The sequence below is a fragment of the Perna viridis genome, chromosome 4 (assembly GCF_037379345.1).
Source record: "Perna viridis isolate PV_CMFRI_1.1 ecotype Kerala chromosome 4, ASM3737934v1, whole genome shotgun sequence".
Taxonomy (NCBI): domain Eukaryota; kingdom Metazoa; phylum Mollusca; class Bivalvia; order Mytilida; family Mytilidae; genus Perna; species Perna viridis.
In genome coordinates this window covers 15859474-15874274 of record NC_142448.1, presented here as the reverse complement: position 1 = coordinate 15874274, position 14801 = coordinate 15859474, and the positions used below count along the sequence as shown (strand labels likewise).

The window sequence follows — 14801 nt, the reverse complement described above, 5'->3', positions numbered from 1 at the left end:
CCAACATCCTCCATCACAAAAATTCCCCCCAATTTTCAAGGGCAAATCAATACTGATTATTTCATATTCCTATACTTCACCTGTTGCACCCTAAATTTTCAGTTACATGTATAAAAGGCCATTGCAGAACCTTGAAATTGAGGACTTCAAGGCTAAACCACCTGACTGTTCTTGCAAAGAGTAATCAAGGGAACCAAGGTTATAGCGGTAATCAAAAGAATGTAATCCAGGGACAAAGACCAGACATGGAAAACAGACATACACAACAAAGAACATAAAGTAATTAAAATCATACATACAAAGTAACAAAAGTAAATGAGCAACTCAGACTCCACTAAAAACTGGGAGCGTGGACCAGGTGCACCGGTAGGGTAAGCGTCCTTTGCTTTTCTAGAAACACCCGCCGAGTTGCTCATAAAAAGTCAAGTCCGGGGTAGACAAACGAGAGAAGGAAAACTATGATCCGTTGAATAAATCAGTTTTCATGGTGCTGATGGATACACCATGACAATCCACGAGTTCATGATAACGGCCATAAAACTTCTGTAGTGATGACTTCAATCTTGTAGCAACATAACTCTGTTCCAGAAGCGTATTTGTTAGAGTTCTAGCGCGATACAAAAAGTCTGCATAGTTTCGGCAAGCTCTGGCATAACATATGAGTTGTGATATGAAAACTCCATACGCAGGAGCCGAAGGAATGTTGCCACAGATGAAAGGAAAGTTGACAATTCTGAATGAAAAGTCATCACATTTGTCGTAAAGTTTGGTCAATAGTTTTTCTTTACCATCAATTTCTAAGTGTAGGTCAAGATATGAGGCCGACTTCCCAGTGTCTGTAGTATCCTTTATCTCCAATTGTTTTGGGTAGATGCGATGTATCAAATCCCCGAAATTAGGATTGTTTAAAGATAATACTTCATTTATATAGCGGAAACTGAGATTGAAGGATCTAGCCAAACGATATTCTTTCTTTCTGATCAGATCAGCTATAAAGTCAGCCTCATAAGAGTGAAGGAATAGGTCAGCAAGTAAAGGAGCACAATTTGTTCCCATTGGAATGCTGACCGTTTGTTGAAAAACACGTCCACCACACAGGACAAATATGTTGTCAATTAAAAATTCCAGCATTTTGTAAATATCTTCCTCTGTATATTTGGAAGATAATTTGGAATTATTTCTTACAAAGTATGAGGAATCTCTACCAAGAACTATATATTTGTATCTAGGTGTACCATCTTTTTTTGAGAAACAACGATGTATAATGTTTTTAAGTCGGGATTTTAACTGAGTATGGGGAATAGAAGTATACAGTCTTGAAAAATTATAGGTTTTAATGCTATTATATTCAGATAATAGTCTTGAACTGATTGTCTTCAAAAGATCTTTCGAATTTTTCAGGATCCACATTGAATTAATACCACTACGGGAGTAACAAGTGTTGTGGTAGGACTGTAGACCCTCTTTGATAGTTGTGAGTATAGAAGTTAAAAGTTTTGAAAGAGGTTTGGTGGTACATTTTGCAGATCCAGCTATGAAACATTGTTTGTGTGGATTCTTGTGAAGTTTAGGAATCTCTCCATTCAAATGTAGTCCTTCTGGTCATGTCGTTATGGGAGATTTTAGCATCATTAAAAACAAATCTCTCTGTAATGTTCTTTCTAAAGGTCCCAAGTACCGTGAACCATGCTCCATAACTAGGAATTATAACTTTAAAATTCTTATTGATGCCGTGGAGGACTACGCATGGAAATGGATAAAACGAGAACAAGAAGACATAGATTGTCTGTCAGAGTGGGTAAAGGCCGTGATGTCTTTAATTATGAAACATATGAAAGTTTTAAGTAGGTCAATAAGTGTCAATGCTACATCAGTTTTCAAAAGACCCCAATGTAGCAAAAACATTGTCTACTGTACATGACAAATATGTTGGCGTACCAGCAGACAAATCCCAAAACAACATTGCTTTTGTCTACAAAATGTATTACATCTAATGTTGCCCCGTGCAGGTCCAGGTGTTAAAAGAATATGCCTGCAGCAGTGCTAACCTTGTCATAAAAGGCAACTAAATAGTGCTCAGAACCCTAGCTGGGGGCTAGGGCGCTCTGCCCACAGAGCAACTGGGATGTGTGCCCCAGGTGGTGGAATGGGGTACCCCTGGCGTGTTACATACTGGGGTTGTCAGGCTATTATACGGAAAACCTGACCGCAAACCATAGTGGTGCACCATGTTGGGAAAGATGCCACGTTCCTCGCACGTTAAAGAACCCTACTGTGGTATTCTCCCGGAGTAGGAATCATAGGGCTCCGCCATGGGAGGCTGAATTGCCCAATCCTACCCACCTCTCCCTATTTCCAGTGGCAATCAAAATTTGTCGACCCCCCATTGTCCTTGTGTCCCATCCCTTTTTCATTTCATCATCATTTCATGTTCATTTTATCATCAATTTCATGTTCATCGTCTGAATATAGCTGAAATATTGCTGCTCGGGCGTTAAACCCCAACAAATAAACAAACAAACATCTAATGTTTACTATCTGCGGTTGTTGTAAGACCTCTACTGGCACCACACTCTCAAAACAAGAGATAGTGGAAAACCATAAATCTGTGATATCCTCTTTTGGTCTCTCTAACAAAGATGATGATTGTAATTTACTGTTTACATACTGGATTCCTAAACTCCACAAGAATCCATACAAGCAACGTTTAATAGCTGGATCTGCAAAAATAACCACTAAACCTATTTCGAAACTTTTAACTTCTATACTCACAGCTGTCAAAGAGGGTTTCAATGTGGACCCAGAAAAATTTGAAAGGTCTTCTCGAAACCCTCAATTCAAGATTATTATCAGAATATTATAGCATTAAAACCTATGATTTTTCTACTCTTTATATTTCTTTTTCCTATACTCAGTTAAAATCCTGTCTCAAAAACATTATACATCGTTGTTACTCCAAAAAAGAAGGTACACCTAGATAAAAGTATGTACTTCTTGGTAGAGATTCCTCATGCTTGGTAAAAAATAATTCCGAATCATCTTCCAAATACACTGAAGATGTTTTCAAAATGCTGGAATTTTTTTATCGACAACATATTTGTCTGGTGTGGTGGACACGTTTTTCAACAAGCAGTCCATATTCCAATGGAAACAAATTGTGCTCCTCTACTTGATGACCCATTCCTTAACTCTTATGAGGCTGACTTTATAGCTGATCTCATCCGAAAGGAAGAACATTGTTTAGCTAGATCCTTTAATCTCAGTTTCCACTATACAGATGCAGGGTTCTCCATGACCTCTTTTTACACAGCGCTGCGCCATGTATTCAAATTTGTGTCACACATTGCAAATAGGCAATGTATGTCCCAATTACTTGCTTATCAATCACCTATCACAGTCTGTGTGTTCGTCTGCCAACATTATTTCTGGGGGGTTAATGTGTCGGGGAGTGAAACATGTGTGTAAACAAATTTCAGATCGGTTATCACAGTCTGCAAAATCAGTAAGAATCAAATGAGCTGAATGATTTCTACTGTTTTTTTTTTTTTTTTTTTTATGAACAAAAATTGAAAACTTTTCATTTAATAAAATATAGAAAGTATCATGAGTTGAATTAACTTTGAGAAAGATTGGAGAGAGGGAAGATGATCTTATATTTATACAACAGTGTCTTAACAATCTCGGCATTTATCTGACACAGAATAGCAATCCAATTTCCTTAACTTCTTTGAAAGGGTGATGGATCGACTAACACAAGCTCTGAAATATTGTTTAATGACACAAATTCGGACGAAAACTACATTTGACTGTCTAGGTTCTTGTGGTTAAGTTATAATGAGCTTTTTTATGGTATCAACACAATGACCACACCTACCACTGATTTTAATTTCTTTAGAGCTGTGGTCAGTGTGGACCTATGATCAGACATAGGGAAGAGAAAACTTTACCTTGGTATAATTGAGTTAGGCAGTACAGACAGAAAGATTTACCATTGTTGAATATTAATTTCTATCTTGTAGCTTGTGCTATTAAATATGTCTCATTCAACCTTATCATACTTTCTTTGGCAATTTATTTTCTGCATGAAAGGACACATACCACTATGAAAATTTGTCCAACAGTAGAGTGAGCCATGTGCTCATTTTGATCCATGGAGATCCCTGTAGAGGACGTATTATCATTAAATAATCCTAGTTTATGGGATTTGATTCTGTACATAGCATCTGCCTCAAAGAACTTGAGATAAAGGATAATACATACACTGTGAAGTCAGCGTCATATCTTGACCTACACTTAGAGATCTATGGTAAAGGAAAACTATTGACCAAACAATACAACAATGTGATGACTTTTCATTCCGCATTATCAACTTTCATTTTACCAGTGTTGACATCCCTTCAGCACCTGCGTATGGAGTTTTCATATCACAACTCATAATTAATGCCAGAGCTTGCCGTAAATACGCAGACTTTCTGTATCGCTCTAAACTTCTTACATTTAGGCTTCTGGAACAAGGTTAAATTGCTACAAGACTGAAGTCATCACTACAGAAGTTTTATGGTCATCCATATATGAATTATTGTGGTATATCCATCTGTACCATGGAAACTGATTTGTTCAACATGTCATAGTTTTCCTTTCCTCTTTCATCTACCCTGGACTTGACTCTTTATGAGCAACTTGGCGGGTGTTTCTAGAAAAACTGAGCATGCTAACCCTACCGGTGCACCTGGTCCATGCTCCCAGTTTTTAGTAGAGTCTGACTTGCTTATTTACTTTTGTTACTTTGTATGTATTATTTTAGTTATTTTGTTCTGTTTTCCATGTCTGGTCTTTGCCCCTGGATAACATTCTTTTGATTTCTGCTAGAATCTTAGTTCCCTTGATTACTCCTTGATACGATTACTCTTTCGTAACCGTGATGACTCAAATGTTTTTCAATCCAAACAACTGGATACAAGGAAGTGCTGGTAAGGCCTAAAAAAATATGTGTTTCTGGTAACATATTCTTCAAAATTAGGGTCAGCGGGTAGGTTTTTTTTAATGAATTTTGAACCTTTACATTTGAGAGCAATGCAATTCTAGTAAAAAACACTGAAAATCCCACATATAATGACTTATGGCATTTGAGTTTTTATCTCTTACAACATGTATATGTAACTTGTATATACATGTATTTCCTGGATAAACAATGCATGATTTAGAATCAGGAAACACTGGTATATTCTGGAAGTAGTACTAGACTTAGATTTAATGTTTAAACTATTGAAATCACCGTACATGTATTTTGCCATTGCACTACTTAATTAACTTCGTCAATGACTTCATGTATATTGAAAAATGAGATATATATACAGTACCAATGCACAAGCATGACCAAGTTACAAAAACTTTTTCACTTGTATGTTCAGGTCTGTCAACAACTTTTATGAAAAATTGACTTTTGTATGTCTAATTTTGGCTTTTGACTATTAAATGTTATAGGTTGTACATGTACAGTACTTGCATATTATTTAATTTCAGGCTTGGTGATTTATTGTGTTGTGAGACTTGCTCTGCAGTGTACCATTTAACTTGTGTAGAACCAGCCTTAGAGGAAGTACCAGATGAAGACTGGGTCTGTTCAATTTGTAAGGCACATAAGGTAATGTTTTTATGTATTACAATGTAAATTTAAAATGGTGCACAAGCACCACTATTTTTGGAAGTGTTAAGGAGACTTAGATAATAAGCTCTATTTACTTAATAAGTGAATGATCTGTAATGGATGTACATGTATTTGCATTTGAATTGACAAATTACCAACATACCAGCCGAAGATGCATCTAGTATCTGCTATCAAAGATACATTTTGTACTTCCAGGTTTAAAAAACAAGGTCTCACTATTTTCAGATTTACTAATAAATGATACAATTAGGGTTCTCGAAAAGTTCTGGATGCATGATAAATTGGTAGATGGGTGAAGTAAATACACCATGCATTTGCAGGACTCATCCTTTCTGAAATTTTTTAAAATCATTAAAACTTTCCCAAAATTGTCGATAAACATTGCTTGTTCAACAATTTTTGACAACCAGATATGAAAGGGAAGTTTACAAAGTTATTTATGCATGATGTTCATCATACAATTTTTTTACTAGAAAAGTAAGCTATGAAGTAATTGTTGTAAAATTGTGACAAATAGTTTCAAAATGACAAAAAAAAACCAAATTCTTTTGATTACTACATTTAAACTACATTTGTACATGTAAATACATGTGGAATTATGTAATGCCAGCAAACAGAACAAATTTGTTTCTAAATATAAAAAGATGCTTAGTTTACTTGATACAGTTTAATACGAATGACATGCATAATTGCAGTAAGATATGGTTTTGTAAAATTGTAAATAGGAAACATGGAGAATGATAAATACATATGTAGTAATGGACACACTAAAATAATGAATGACCATTCAAACTGGTTTTAAACCAGGAAAAAGAGTGGGACATACCAAGTTCATCTGGGACTTACCTTCCCCAAAAGTGAGGAGTCTCAGGACTCACCATGTAAAAACCCTAATGAGAACCCTGACATATATATATATATATGCACAGTTTTTGAATTGTAGGTGCAAGGTGTTACAAATTGTATTTCTGAAGCTGAAAAGAGTGGACTTCTCTGTAGACAAGAACCTGTTGGGTATGACAGACACAGAAGAAAGTATTGGTTCTTAATAAGGAGAATTATTGTGTAAGTGTTTATATTGCAGTAAACTGATATTCCAAAAGAATTTACAGCTAGTTGAAATAGACCAGTTCCAATTTCAATACAAATTTAGGTAGGCTAGTGAGTAATTTAAATAGCTCTTTAGGTAGAAATCTGCCCTATATTATACCAATGTGTCACACTTAACTACCACAGAACACCTGTGTGATCTTTTGGACACTGACTTTAAGTTTGAATAGCTGTCAATTATGATGGTGGATGGCAAATTTTAAGGTTAATGTCATTGTAAAAATGGCAAATGATAAATGAATCATCATCAATTTTAGCTCTGAATTTTTTTCTTCAGTTTGCTGTTTAGTAGTGGTGTTCTGATGATCGGTTTAAGTCGCAAATCAGTTGGTTTAGGTCAGCGATGTCGATAATCGATTGCCATTGCAAATTTTCGGATTTCTGTTAGTTCCACTCCCGATCCGTAACCGCGTTTGAAATTAGTAAAAACATGGCTGACGACAACAACAACCTGGTTGTTGTGGATGAAAATGAGAAAGATAATAACGATATTGAAGTTTCGATGGAAACTGATCCAGATTTAGAAAAAAATATCTTTGCATACCGGCCTCATCTGTATCTAGTGAAAGGGTATTTAGCTTAGCTGGGCAGGTTGTAAGCAAAAAGAAAGCAAGAATGCACTCATCAAATGTAGACATGCTAATTTTTCTGAGGAAAAACATGGAGAGATATTGGAAGTGAAAGGAAATTTTGCAGAAGAGTGATAACATTCTAGTCATTCTATATCTTTATGTTAATTAATTTTATTTTGTTTATTGTCATGCTAAAGAGAAAATGACATTTATGAGGGTTGTTATTAAACATATTAACAGTATTATGTATTACTTGCAAACATGTATTGACTATTGACTACCAACTGCAATACTGCATAAGTGGTGTTACAACAACCAGGAACTGACTATTCTTCTGGCTTGTTCACTCAAATTTTAATTGTTCATTGTGTCGTCTGTCCGTCTGTTTGTCCTACATTTGTATCCACAACTCCTCCTAACCTGCTGAATTGAATTTGATGAAACTTTCAGAGAATCCCCATGATGTCATTGGGCACCTCCTATTTTAGAATTTCATCTGACCAATTTTTGGGGTTTCCAATAGCAAAACATGGACATTGCATGTGCAGTGCCTACCCAAGTTAAAATAAACATAAAGTTTGGCATCCAGGAATTATTTCTTAAGTGGTACCCAGGATAAATAAGTGAGAATTCACAGGCATGCTTCTTTCTTAGCATGGGCACTGGAGCTTACTTCGTAACAAGCTTGTTGAAATAATCAGTTATGTGTTAAATTATCTTAATTAAGCTTTAACAAAACAAATAATTTACTTAAACTAAGCTAGTGAAGGACAAATGGTAACTCACTAATTGTGATGTCCTTGTCAAATGGTACATGTAACTCACTAATAGTGATGCCCTTGTTCATTTTTATGTTTTCAGAGAAGGTGATAATGAGGTGTGGTACTATAGTACACGTTACCAGATAGATGAACTGCTTGAGGTTTTGGATAAAGATAAATTTGAGAGGGACCTGGTGTACTGTATAAAAGAAATACGTGAAGAAATGACAAGACAAATGGTGATCACAGAGGAGCTGACTAATGCTAGTAAAGGCAGTAGGAAATCTGCAATTGACATAGAAATAGGTAATATTTATGTTTTTTTTCTCTCAGATTTGAATAGCTCAAATCAAGTGAACATGCAATTAAAGGTGTAATATACTGAATGAGATTTTAACAAATATATTGGTATCTTCTTTTCTACCTGCATCTGAACTTAGAAATTTATGTTAAATCATCATATATTACCCAACAGAATTTCATTTAACTTGGTGTGTAGCAAGAACACTATATGTTGTTGTGCATATTATCAGGAAATTTTTATTATCTAATTTTTATTGGAGCTTTACCCCTTTGAACTTTAAAATTTACCAAAAACCATCATATTATATATCAGATTGTCATTGCAACTTCTTGAGACTACTTAACTGAATTTCATAAAACTTGGTATGTAGCAAGAACACCAGTGGTAAAACTTGAGATTTTCAACTTGAGCCCAGACCACATTTCTGTTAAAAATTCTGTATTTCAACTAAATTCTACCCAAAAGTTTTGTTATCCCAGCTCAAATTATGGTGGTTATGGCAGATTGGGTGTCTGCTTATTTTAACCCCTGAACACCATATGTAGTTGTGTATACTATGAGGAAATTTTGATTGTCCAATTTTTATGGAACTTATGCCCCTTTGTACATAGATATTTACTGAAAATCATCATTTATCAACTCGTCATTGCATTTTCATCAGCAACTATAAACCACAGCTGCTGTGCCATCAGGTACAGACTGATTGGTCTAGCTTGTTTTCTCTGGGGTCCAGAATACAGCATATAACTTTTCTTAACTATGAAACTATAGGACAAAAGTTTTTCTGCAATTAAAAAAAAACCTTCATTACCTTCAACCCAAAGAGATTTCCTTAACATCCAAATTGATTGATACTTAAAAAATACTGAACCTTACTGTGCATTGAGAAATTTTTGGCCTTTTTTTCCAAACTGTTCCCAATAATAGTCTAACATTAAACTTGATTCTTAAAAGAGTTCTTCAATATGCCAAATTTAACTTTGTGATAATTTTGATTTTGAGCCATCTTTTTGGATTGGTCCACATTGAGTTCCAAAGTATCAAAAAAAAAAATCAGATGTGTTTCTCCTCTAATGCTATTTGCTCCTTATGAAGGCCATCATTGTTTTCTGATTTAGTTTTGGAGGAATGGGACAACTCAAAAACAATAGGATGGGTATATTATGTGCTTAGCTGTTTATTTAAAGGGTGATTTTTTATGATTTATTGATCTGTTTAGAATTTAAGTTTTTAAATGGCTATATTATTCCTCTTTTTAATAGCAAATATTATCAAAGCCCAGGAAGAAAGGAAAGAACAAAAAGAGCTGATGGAGAAGGAAAAGAAAGCAAAGGAAGAAGAAGAAGAAAAAAGGAAAAATGAAGAGAATGAAAGGAAAAAGAATGAATGTGAAACTGAAGTACAAAATGGGGAGGAAAATGTGGTACATGATTACAAAATTTCATTTGAATATTTCATACATAACATTTGATATATAGAAAAGAAACATGGGCTGCTGATCTTTTCAAATTCTACTAAGAAAAACTGTGATCAATGCTCACTAACGTATACCCCCCCCCCCACCCCCACTCCCCAATTTGACAACATGCACCTTTTAACCTCCACATTAATTTGGATCCAAATTTGAAATATGAGGTGCACAATGTAATAAAGATTCTGTGAAAGTTTCATTTAATTCCATTCAGTGGGATAGGAGTAACAGATAAGAAATGGGTTCCCCCTGGCTATTTAAAACCCCAAAATTCTTTCAGATCAAAATTTTAAATGGGTGATGCACAAAGGAAATTTGTAATAAAGATTTTGTGGAAGTTTCATTCAATTCCATCTAGTGGTAAAGGAGAAGTAATGGACAAGTAATTTGTCCCCCTGTCTACAAATTTACAAATTACTTATTCCATGTTTTGTTATGTGAAGCCCCCATATTAATTTGGATCCAGTCTAATTAAAAAAAAAACTTATCAATTGTTCCATTCAGACACTTCATGTAGGATCTACACTCCATTCTACTTTCTGTTCTGATGACCTCTCGGATTTTGAAAGCATCATTAAAAGGAGGAAACCTGAGGATTCTGAGACAGTCATCTGAACAGGAAGTGAGTGGAATGTTGTAAGATCCTACATTCAGTGACTGAATGGAACAAATGTTAAGTCTTATTTTAAATAGAATAATTCGGATCAAAACCTAAAATAGGAGGTGCATAATACGAACATGTAATAAAGATTCTGTGAAAGTTTAATTTAGTTCCATTCTGTGGTTAAGGAGGAGTAATGGATAAGAGTTAGGTCCTTGCTGTCCCCATATTCACAAATCATTAAGTTCATATTTTGCTATGTGAAACCTCTAAATAGATTCAGATCAAAATCTACCATTAAGTAGCAAATGAAATAATGGAAATTTTCTTTCTTAAAATTGGATCTATAGTGGATATGGTATTGTGTTTGCCATATTCATTAATTAAACATGCAAAATAAATCCACTTCAGAAAATCTTTCCATGTCCAACAATGTTCTGAAATACTGTATGGATTTTCAGTTAGTGGGTTTATCCATTCATCAAACTGTCTGTTATTACTAAAATTAAGATTTCTGTTGAAGCTTTTTCTATTATTAAATGATTTAATTAATTAAGCAAAATTGTCTCTGAAAGACTTAATATTTATATAAGTTTGCTGTTAAGGTTAATGAAAATAATATCAAACTCTCACACCATTTACAATCTACTGATTATGAAAAAGTCAGGTGCATATCAAAGCAAAATTTTTTCACCTAGAGTTCTTCACTGTGTATTATAGGAGAGCATGGAAGTATCTGAGGAAGTTTCAGTTACCACTTCAGAAACCAAGGCAACAGACTCCATGACAACTATAGTAAATACTGACCAAGAGAAAGTGAAAGTAGAACAAACAGAAGTAACAGAAACAACTACTACAACTGTTAAAACTGTCACGTCAACAACTGTATCAAGTTCGTCAGAGAATGGCAAAGAGACTACCTCTAATGGAGCAAAAATAATAAAAATAACCCCAGAAATGTCAGTTGAAATTTTAAAAAATGCAAATGCTAATTCTTCAGGGAAGACTTCAGATACTGCTGGCAAGTCTGATACACCAGGAGAGAAAAAGGATGATAATAAGACCATAATGAATGTACAATCTGTCATGTCAAATGTGAAACCAACAATTCTCAAAGTGCAGGACTCTGATCCAAATACTCCACAGAAACAAACAAGGACTGTATTAATTGTCAATAGAGATGGCAATAAAGTGACATTAGCTGTCAGTAAGCAATCAATAACAGGAGACCAGAATACACCTACTACTGCTGTTTCTCTGTCACAGTCATTAACTAATGCACTTTCAAGTGTCACATCTATAGGTAAGTTGTTAAATAGACCAGAATTTCAATTACATGATTTGATTATTTTGGCAAAATGGTCCCTGAAAAACTGAGTATTTATACAAGTTTGCTATTAATGTTAATGAAAATAATAACAAACTTTCACACCATTTATAATCTGCTGAATTTGAGAAAGTCAGGTACACATCAAAGCAATATTTTCACATCCATTGCAGCAGTGACAGCAGCTTTATCAGATTATAGTGTAAAAACTTTGTGAATTTTGAAAATCTGTCTGATATTTAGATGGATATCCAATTTATATTTTGTTGGTCAGAGGTAAATGCATTTTTATTTTGCTTTTTTATGTGTATGATACATTTGTTTGTGACATGATAACACATGCTTCAACAGTGAAGTGCTGTTGTATATGCATAAATGCCAACCTTTACAATTGGGAATTTTTAGGAATTTCTTGTAGAATGTACGGTCTTATGGTCAACAGTCTATTATTTACGAATTTCCTATCGTTTCTGGTCCAAGCCATTCCTGCTTTAAAAGATGTATTCTGATTGTTTATACGCTTTGCAGAGACTATTGAAATAATTGCAATTGGGATTTAGATCATGCAGTACGTTTTGGTTTCACAAATGTTATTAATCTCTGTTAATATAAATCGTTTTGTTTCCAAATAGTGAACGAAACATGTTTTCTTCCATAACAAACTTCAAGTCAATTCAATTTTTATGATGATTGCTAACAAAAGTGCCAAATTACGCTCAACTCAGTTGTTTTTTACTGACTGTATCAAAAAGGTACTGGCTTTTATGCATATTGCTTTTACAAGGTTCAAGAATACACAGATACAGGACACTCATAAGAAATTAATTTATGTATAAAATGTCTTATGATATTTAAACTCTGAATGAATATTTATAGGGCAGTAACACCAAAATGAATGAGAATATACAGATAATTACTACATGAAATGTCAACTGTGTTAAGACTTATTAAGTATTAATTGATATAATATGATATGTTTTCATTACATGTATTTGTAAATAAAGTGAACTGTATTGGATAAAAACATGTTTCGAATTAAGATATGAGTACTTCAGTAGTCCATACATACTGCTTACCTGTTTTACTCTAACTTTCCACTTTTTGTTCACTCTATCTTGTTTTATTGGAACATTATGATATCATCTTACAGAGTCCAGGAAGATGATAACCAGATCAAAGACAGGTTCTTTGACACCAAAGGCTTTCACTGATTCTGTTACCACAACTACAGCAACCAAAACTATCAGCAAGTCAGCCACAGATGATATGTTGGTCATCAACAAAGATGGAGATATTACCAGAATCACTAGAAGTAAAAGTTCAATTTGGTCATTGCAATCCCACCAATATTATAAATTAGGTATGTTATGTTTATTGTATGTTTCTGATAGAAACCTTTGAAGAATTGACTACTAAGGTAGAGTTCAACCATCACTTATAGGTCAACAAGTATAACAACCCTATTTGCCCATTTTGTATATCTAACATATTTTTCTGTTTGATACACAATTCTACTTTTGTAATATGTGGAATTTCATGTAAGTTTAATATTGGAAATAAGAATTTAACTTATTTTGAAACCGTGGATGCTTAGGACTTTGAAATACTGCTACATTGTAGCTAAGATATTGTGTTAGTTTGAGAATTTAACAGGGATGCAGATTTTGGACTCGGCTACTACACTTTTGGGTACAATTTAGTTGAACATGTAGAAAATATTAAACAAAAATATGGTCTGGGCTACCAGTTTGTATTTCCTAATTTTCACCCCTGGAGAAAGAATGTAACTGATCACATTGCTTTCCGTATATTTTTTTTTGCAGGAATGGAATTAAGTTTCAAAAACTACACAAATCAGTATTCCACAAATACTCTGGCTCTGAACAAACACCAACACAATGAAGAAAGAGACAAGAAGAGATTTCTATCTCACAAGTTTAGTCTTACTCCTGTCAGTGAGTTCAAATGGGGTGGATCGTGTTATGGAAGGAAGGCAGTTTTACTACAGACTTTGGTGATGACAATTACTAACTTAGAGTCTAACATACCTGCTGCTCTTCTCCATCCTAATTGGCCCCTTCACAGACAGAGTTGGTCCAGTGCTCTACAGATGTGTAGAACACCAAGTGACTTTGGACTGGCTTTATCCATACTGGAAAGTTGTATGAAACCTGTTGTGTTTAACCCTGTATGGAGTGAATCTTTAGGTAAGGCTAATGAAGCCAATCTGTTATGTCATGGATCATATAGCATCGATTAATATTTGAATTGTCTCTTTTCTTCAATGTCATCCATCCAGGAAAAGTATTTTTACCTTGATATGTGTTTTCCTCTCACAAATGCCAGCAGCATCCATTTATGGATTTCTGAATATTTAAGAAATTGGCAAATTAAAAGCCAGAATGTGACACATTGAAAAGAAACATGGTGATACTTTTTTTCACAGCACAGGATAATTTATTGTCTAAGACAGAATCAGTGGTTGACAAAAGGCACAATAAACAATTAACAAATTAGTGATTTGAAACAGTACACCATAGTTTACTTGATTTTCACTTGTAGGCAATTACCTTGAATAATTTTTTTTACAGGTCATACTAGATATCTGAAAATTACATCCACAGACCGAGAGGAAATGAAGAAGAAGGAAAAAGAATTTAGGAAGAAGAAAGAGGAGGAAGAGGATGCTAGACCTATAGTGTGGATTAAATATACACTTGGTCTTAAACATCAGGTAAAAAATTAATTGTCATTTAAATATTTCAAACCAGCAATAATTACTCATGATCTAGTTTGATATAAAATAAATTTATTTTTTTGCTTAACGAATTTATTTTATAGAATATTACATTTGGTCTGCACCTTTCCGGTGGACATTTCATAGGGTACTTAAATTCATGTAATATGAAGATAACATAGTTTGTTTTTACTTATTGAAAAAATGTTTGTTGCTTTGTACATGTATGTTGGTCTATGTTTGAATGATT

General features: G+C 34.2%; 1 protein-coding gene and 1 long non-coding RNA gene across 3 annotated transcripts in view; both read left to right on the top strand.

Moving 5' to 3' along the window:
* The window catches only part of LOC148619050 (uncharacterized), a 196677-nt gene that overhangs the window by 91587 nt on the left and 90289 nt on the right, over positions 1-14801 (top strand). The window lies entirely within an intron of this gene.
* The window catches only part of LOC148619056 (nucleosome-remodeling factor subunit BPTF-like), a 33235-nt gene that overhangs the window by 3747 nt on the left and 14687 nt on the right, over positions 1-14801 (top strand). For both annotated transcript variants that reach the window (XM_088578587.1, XM_088578586.1), the window contains exons 2-9: positions 5524-5644; positions 6612-6733; positions 8212-8417; positions 9678-9838; positions 11208-11790; positions 12965-13174; positions 13638-14021; positions 14406-14548. In XM_088578587.1, the coding sequence (XP_088434713.1) occupies positions 5524-5644; positions 6612-6733; positions 8212-8417; positions 9678-9838; positions 11208-11790; positions 12965-13174; positions 13638-14021; positions 14406-14548 (1930 nt within the window). The remainder of the gene's footprint in view (positions 1-5523; positions 5645-6611; positions 6734-8211; positions 8418-9677; positions 9839-11207; positions 11791-12964; positions 13175-13637; positions 14022-14405; positions 14549-14801) is intronic.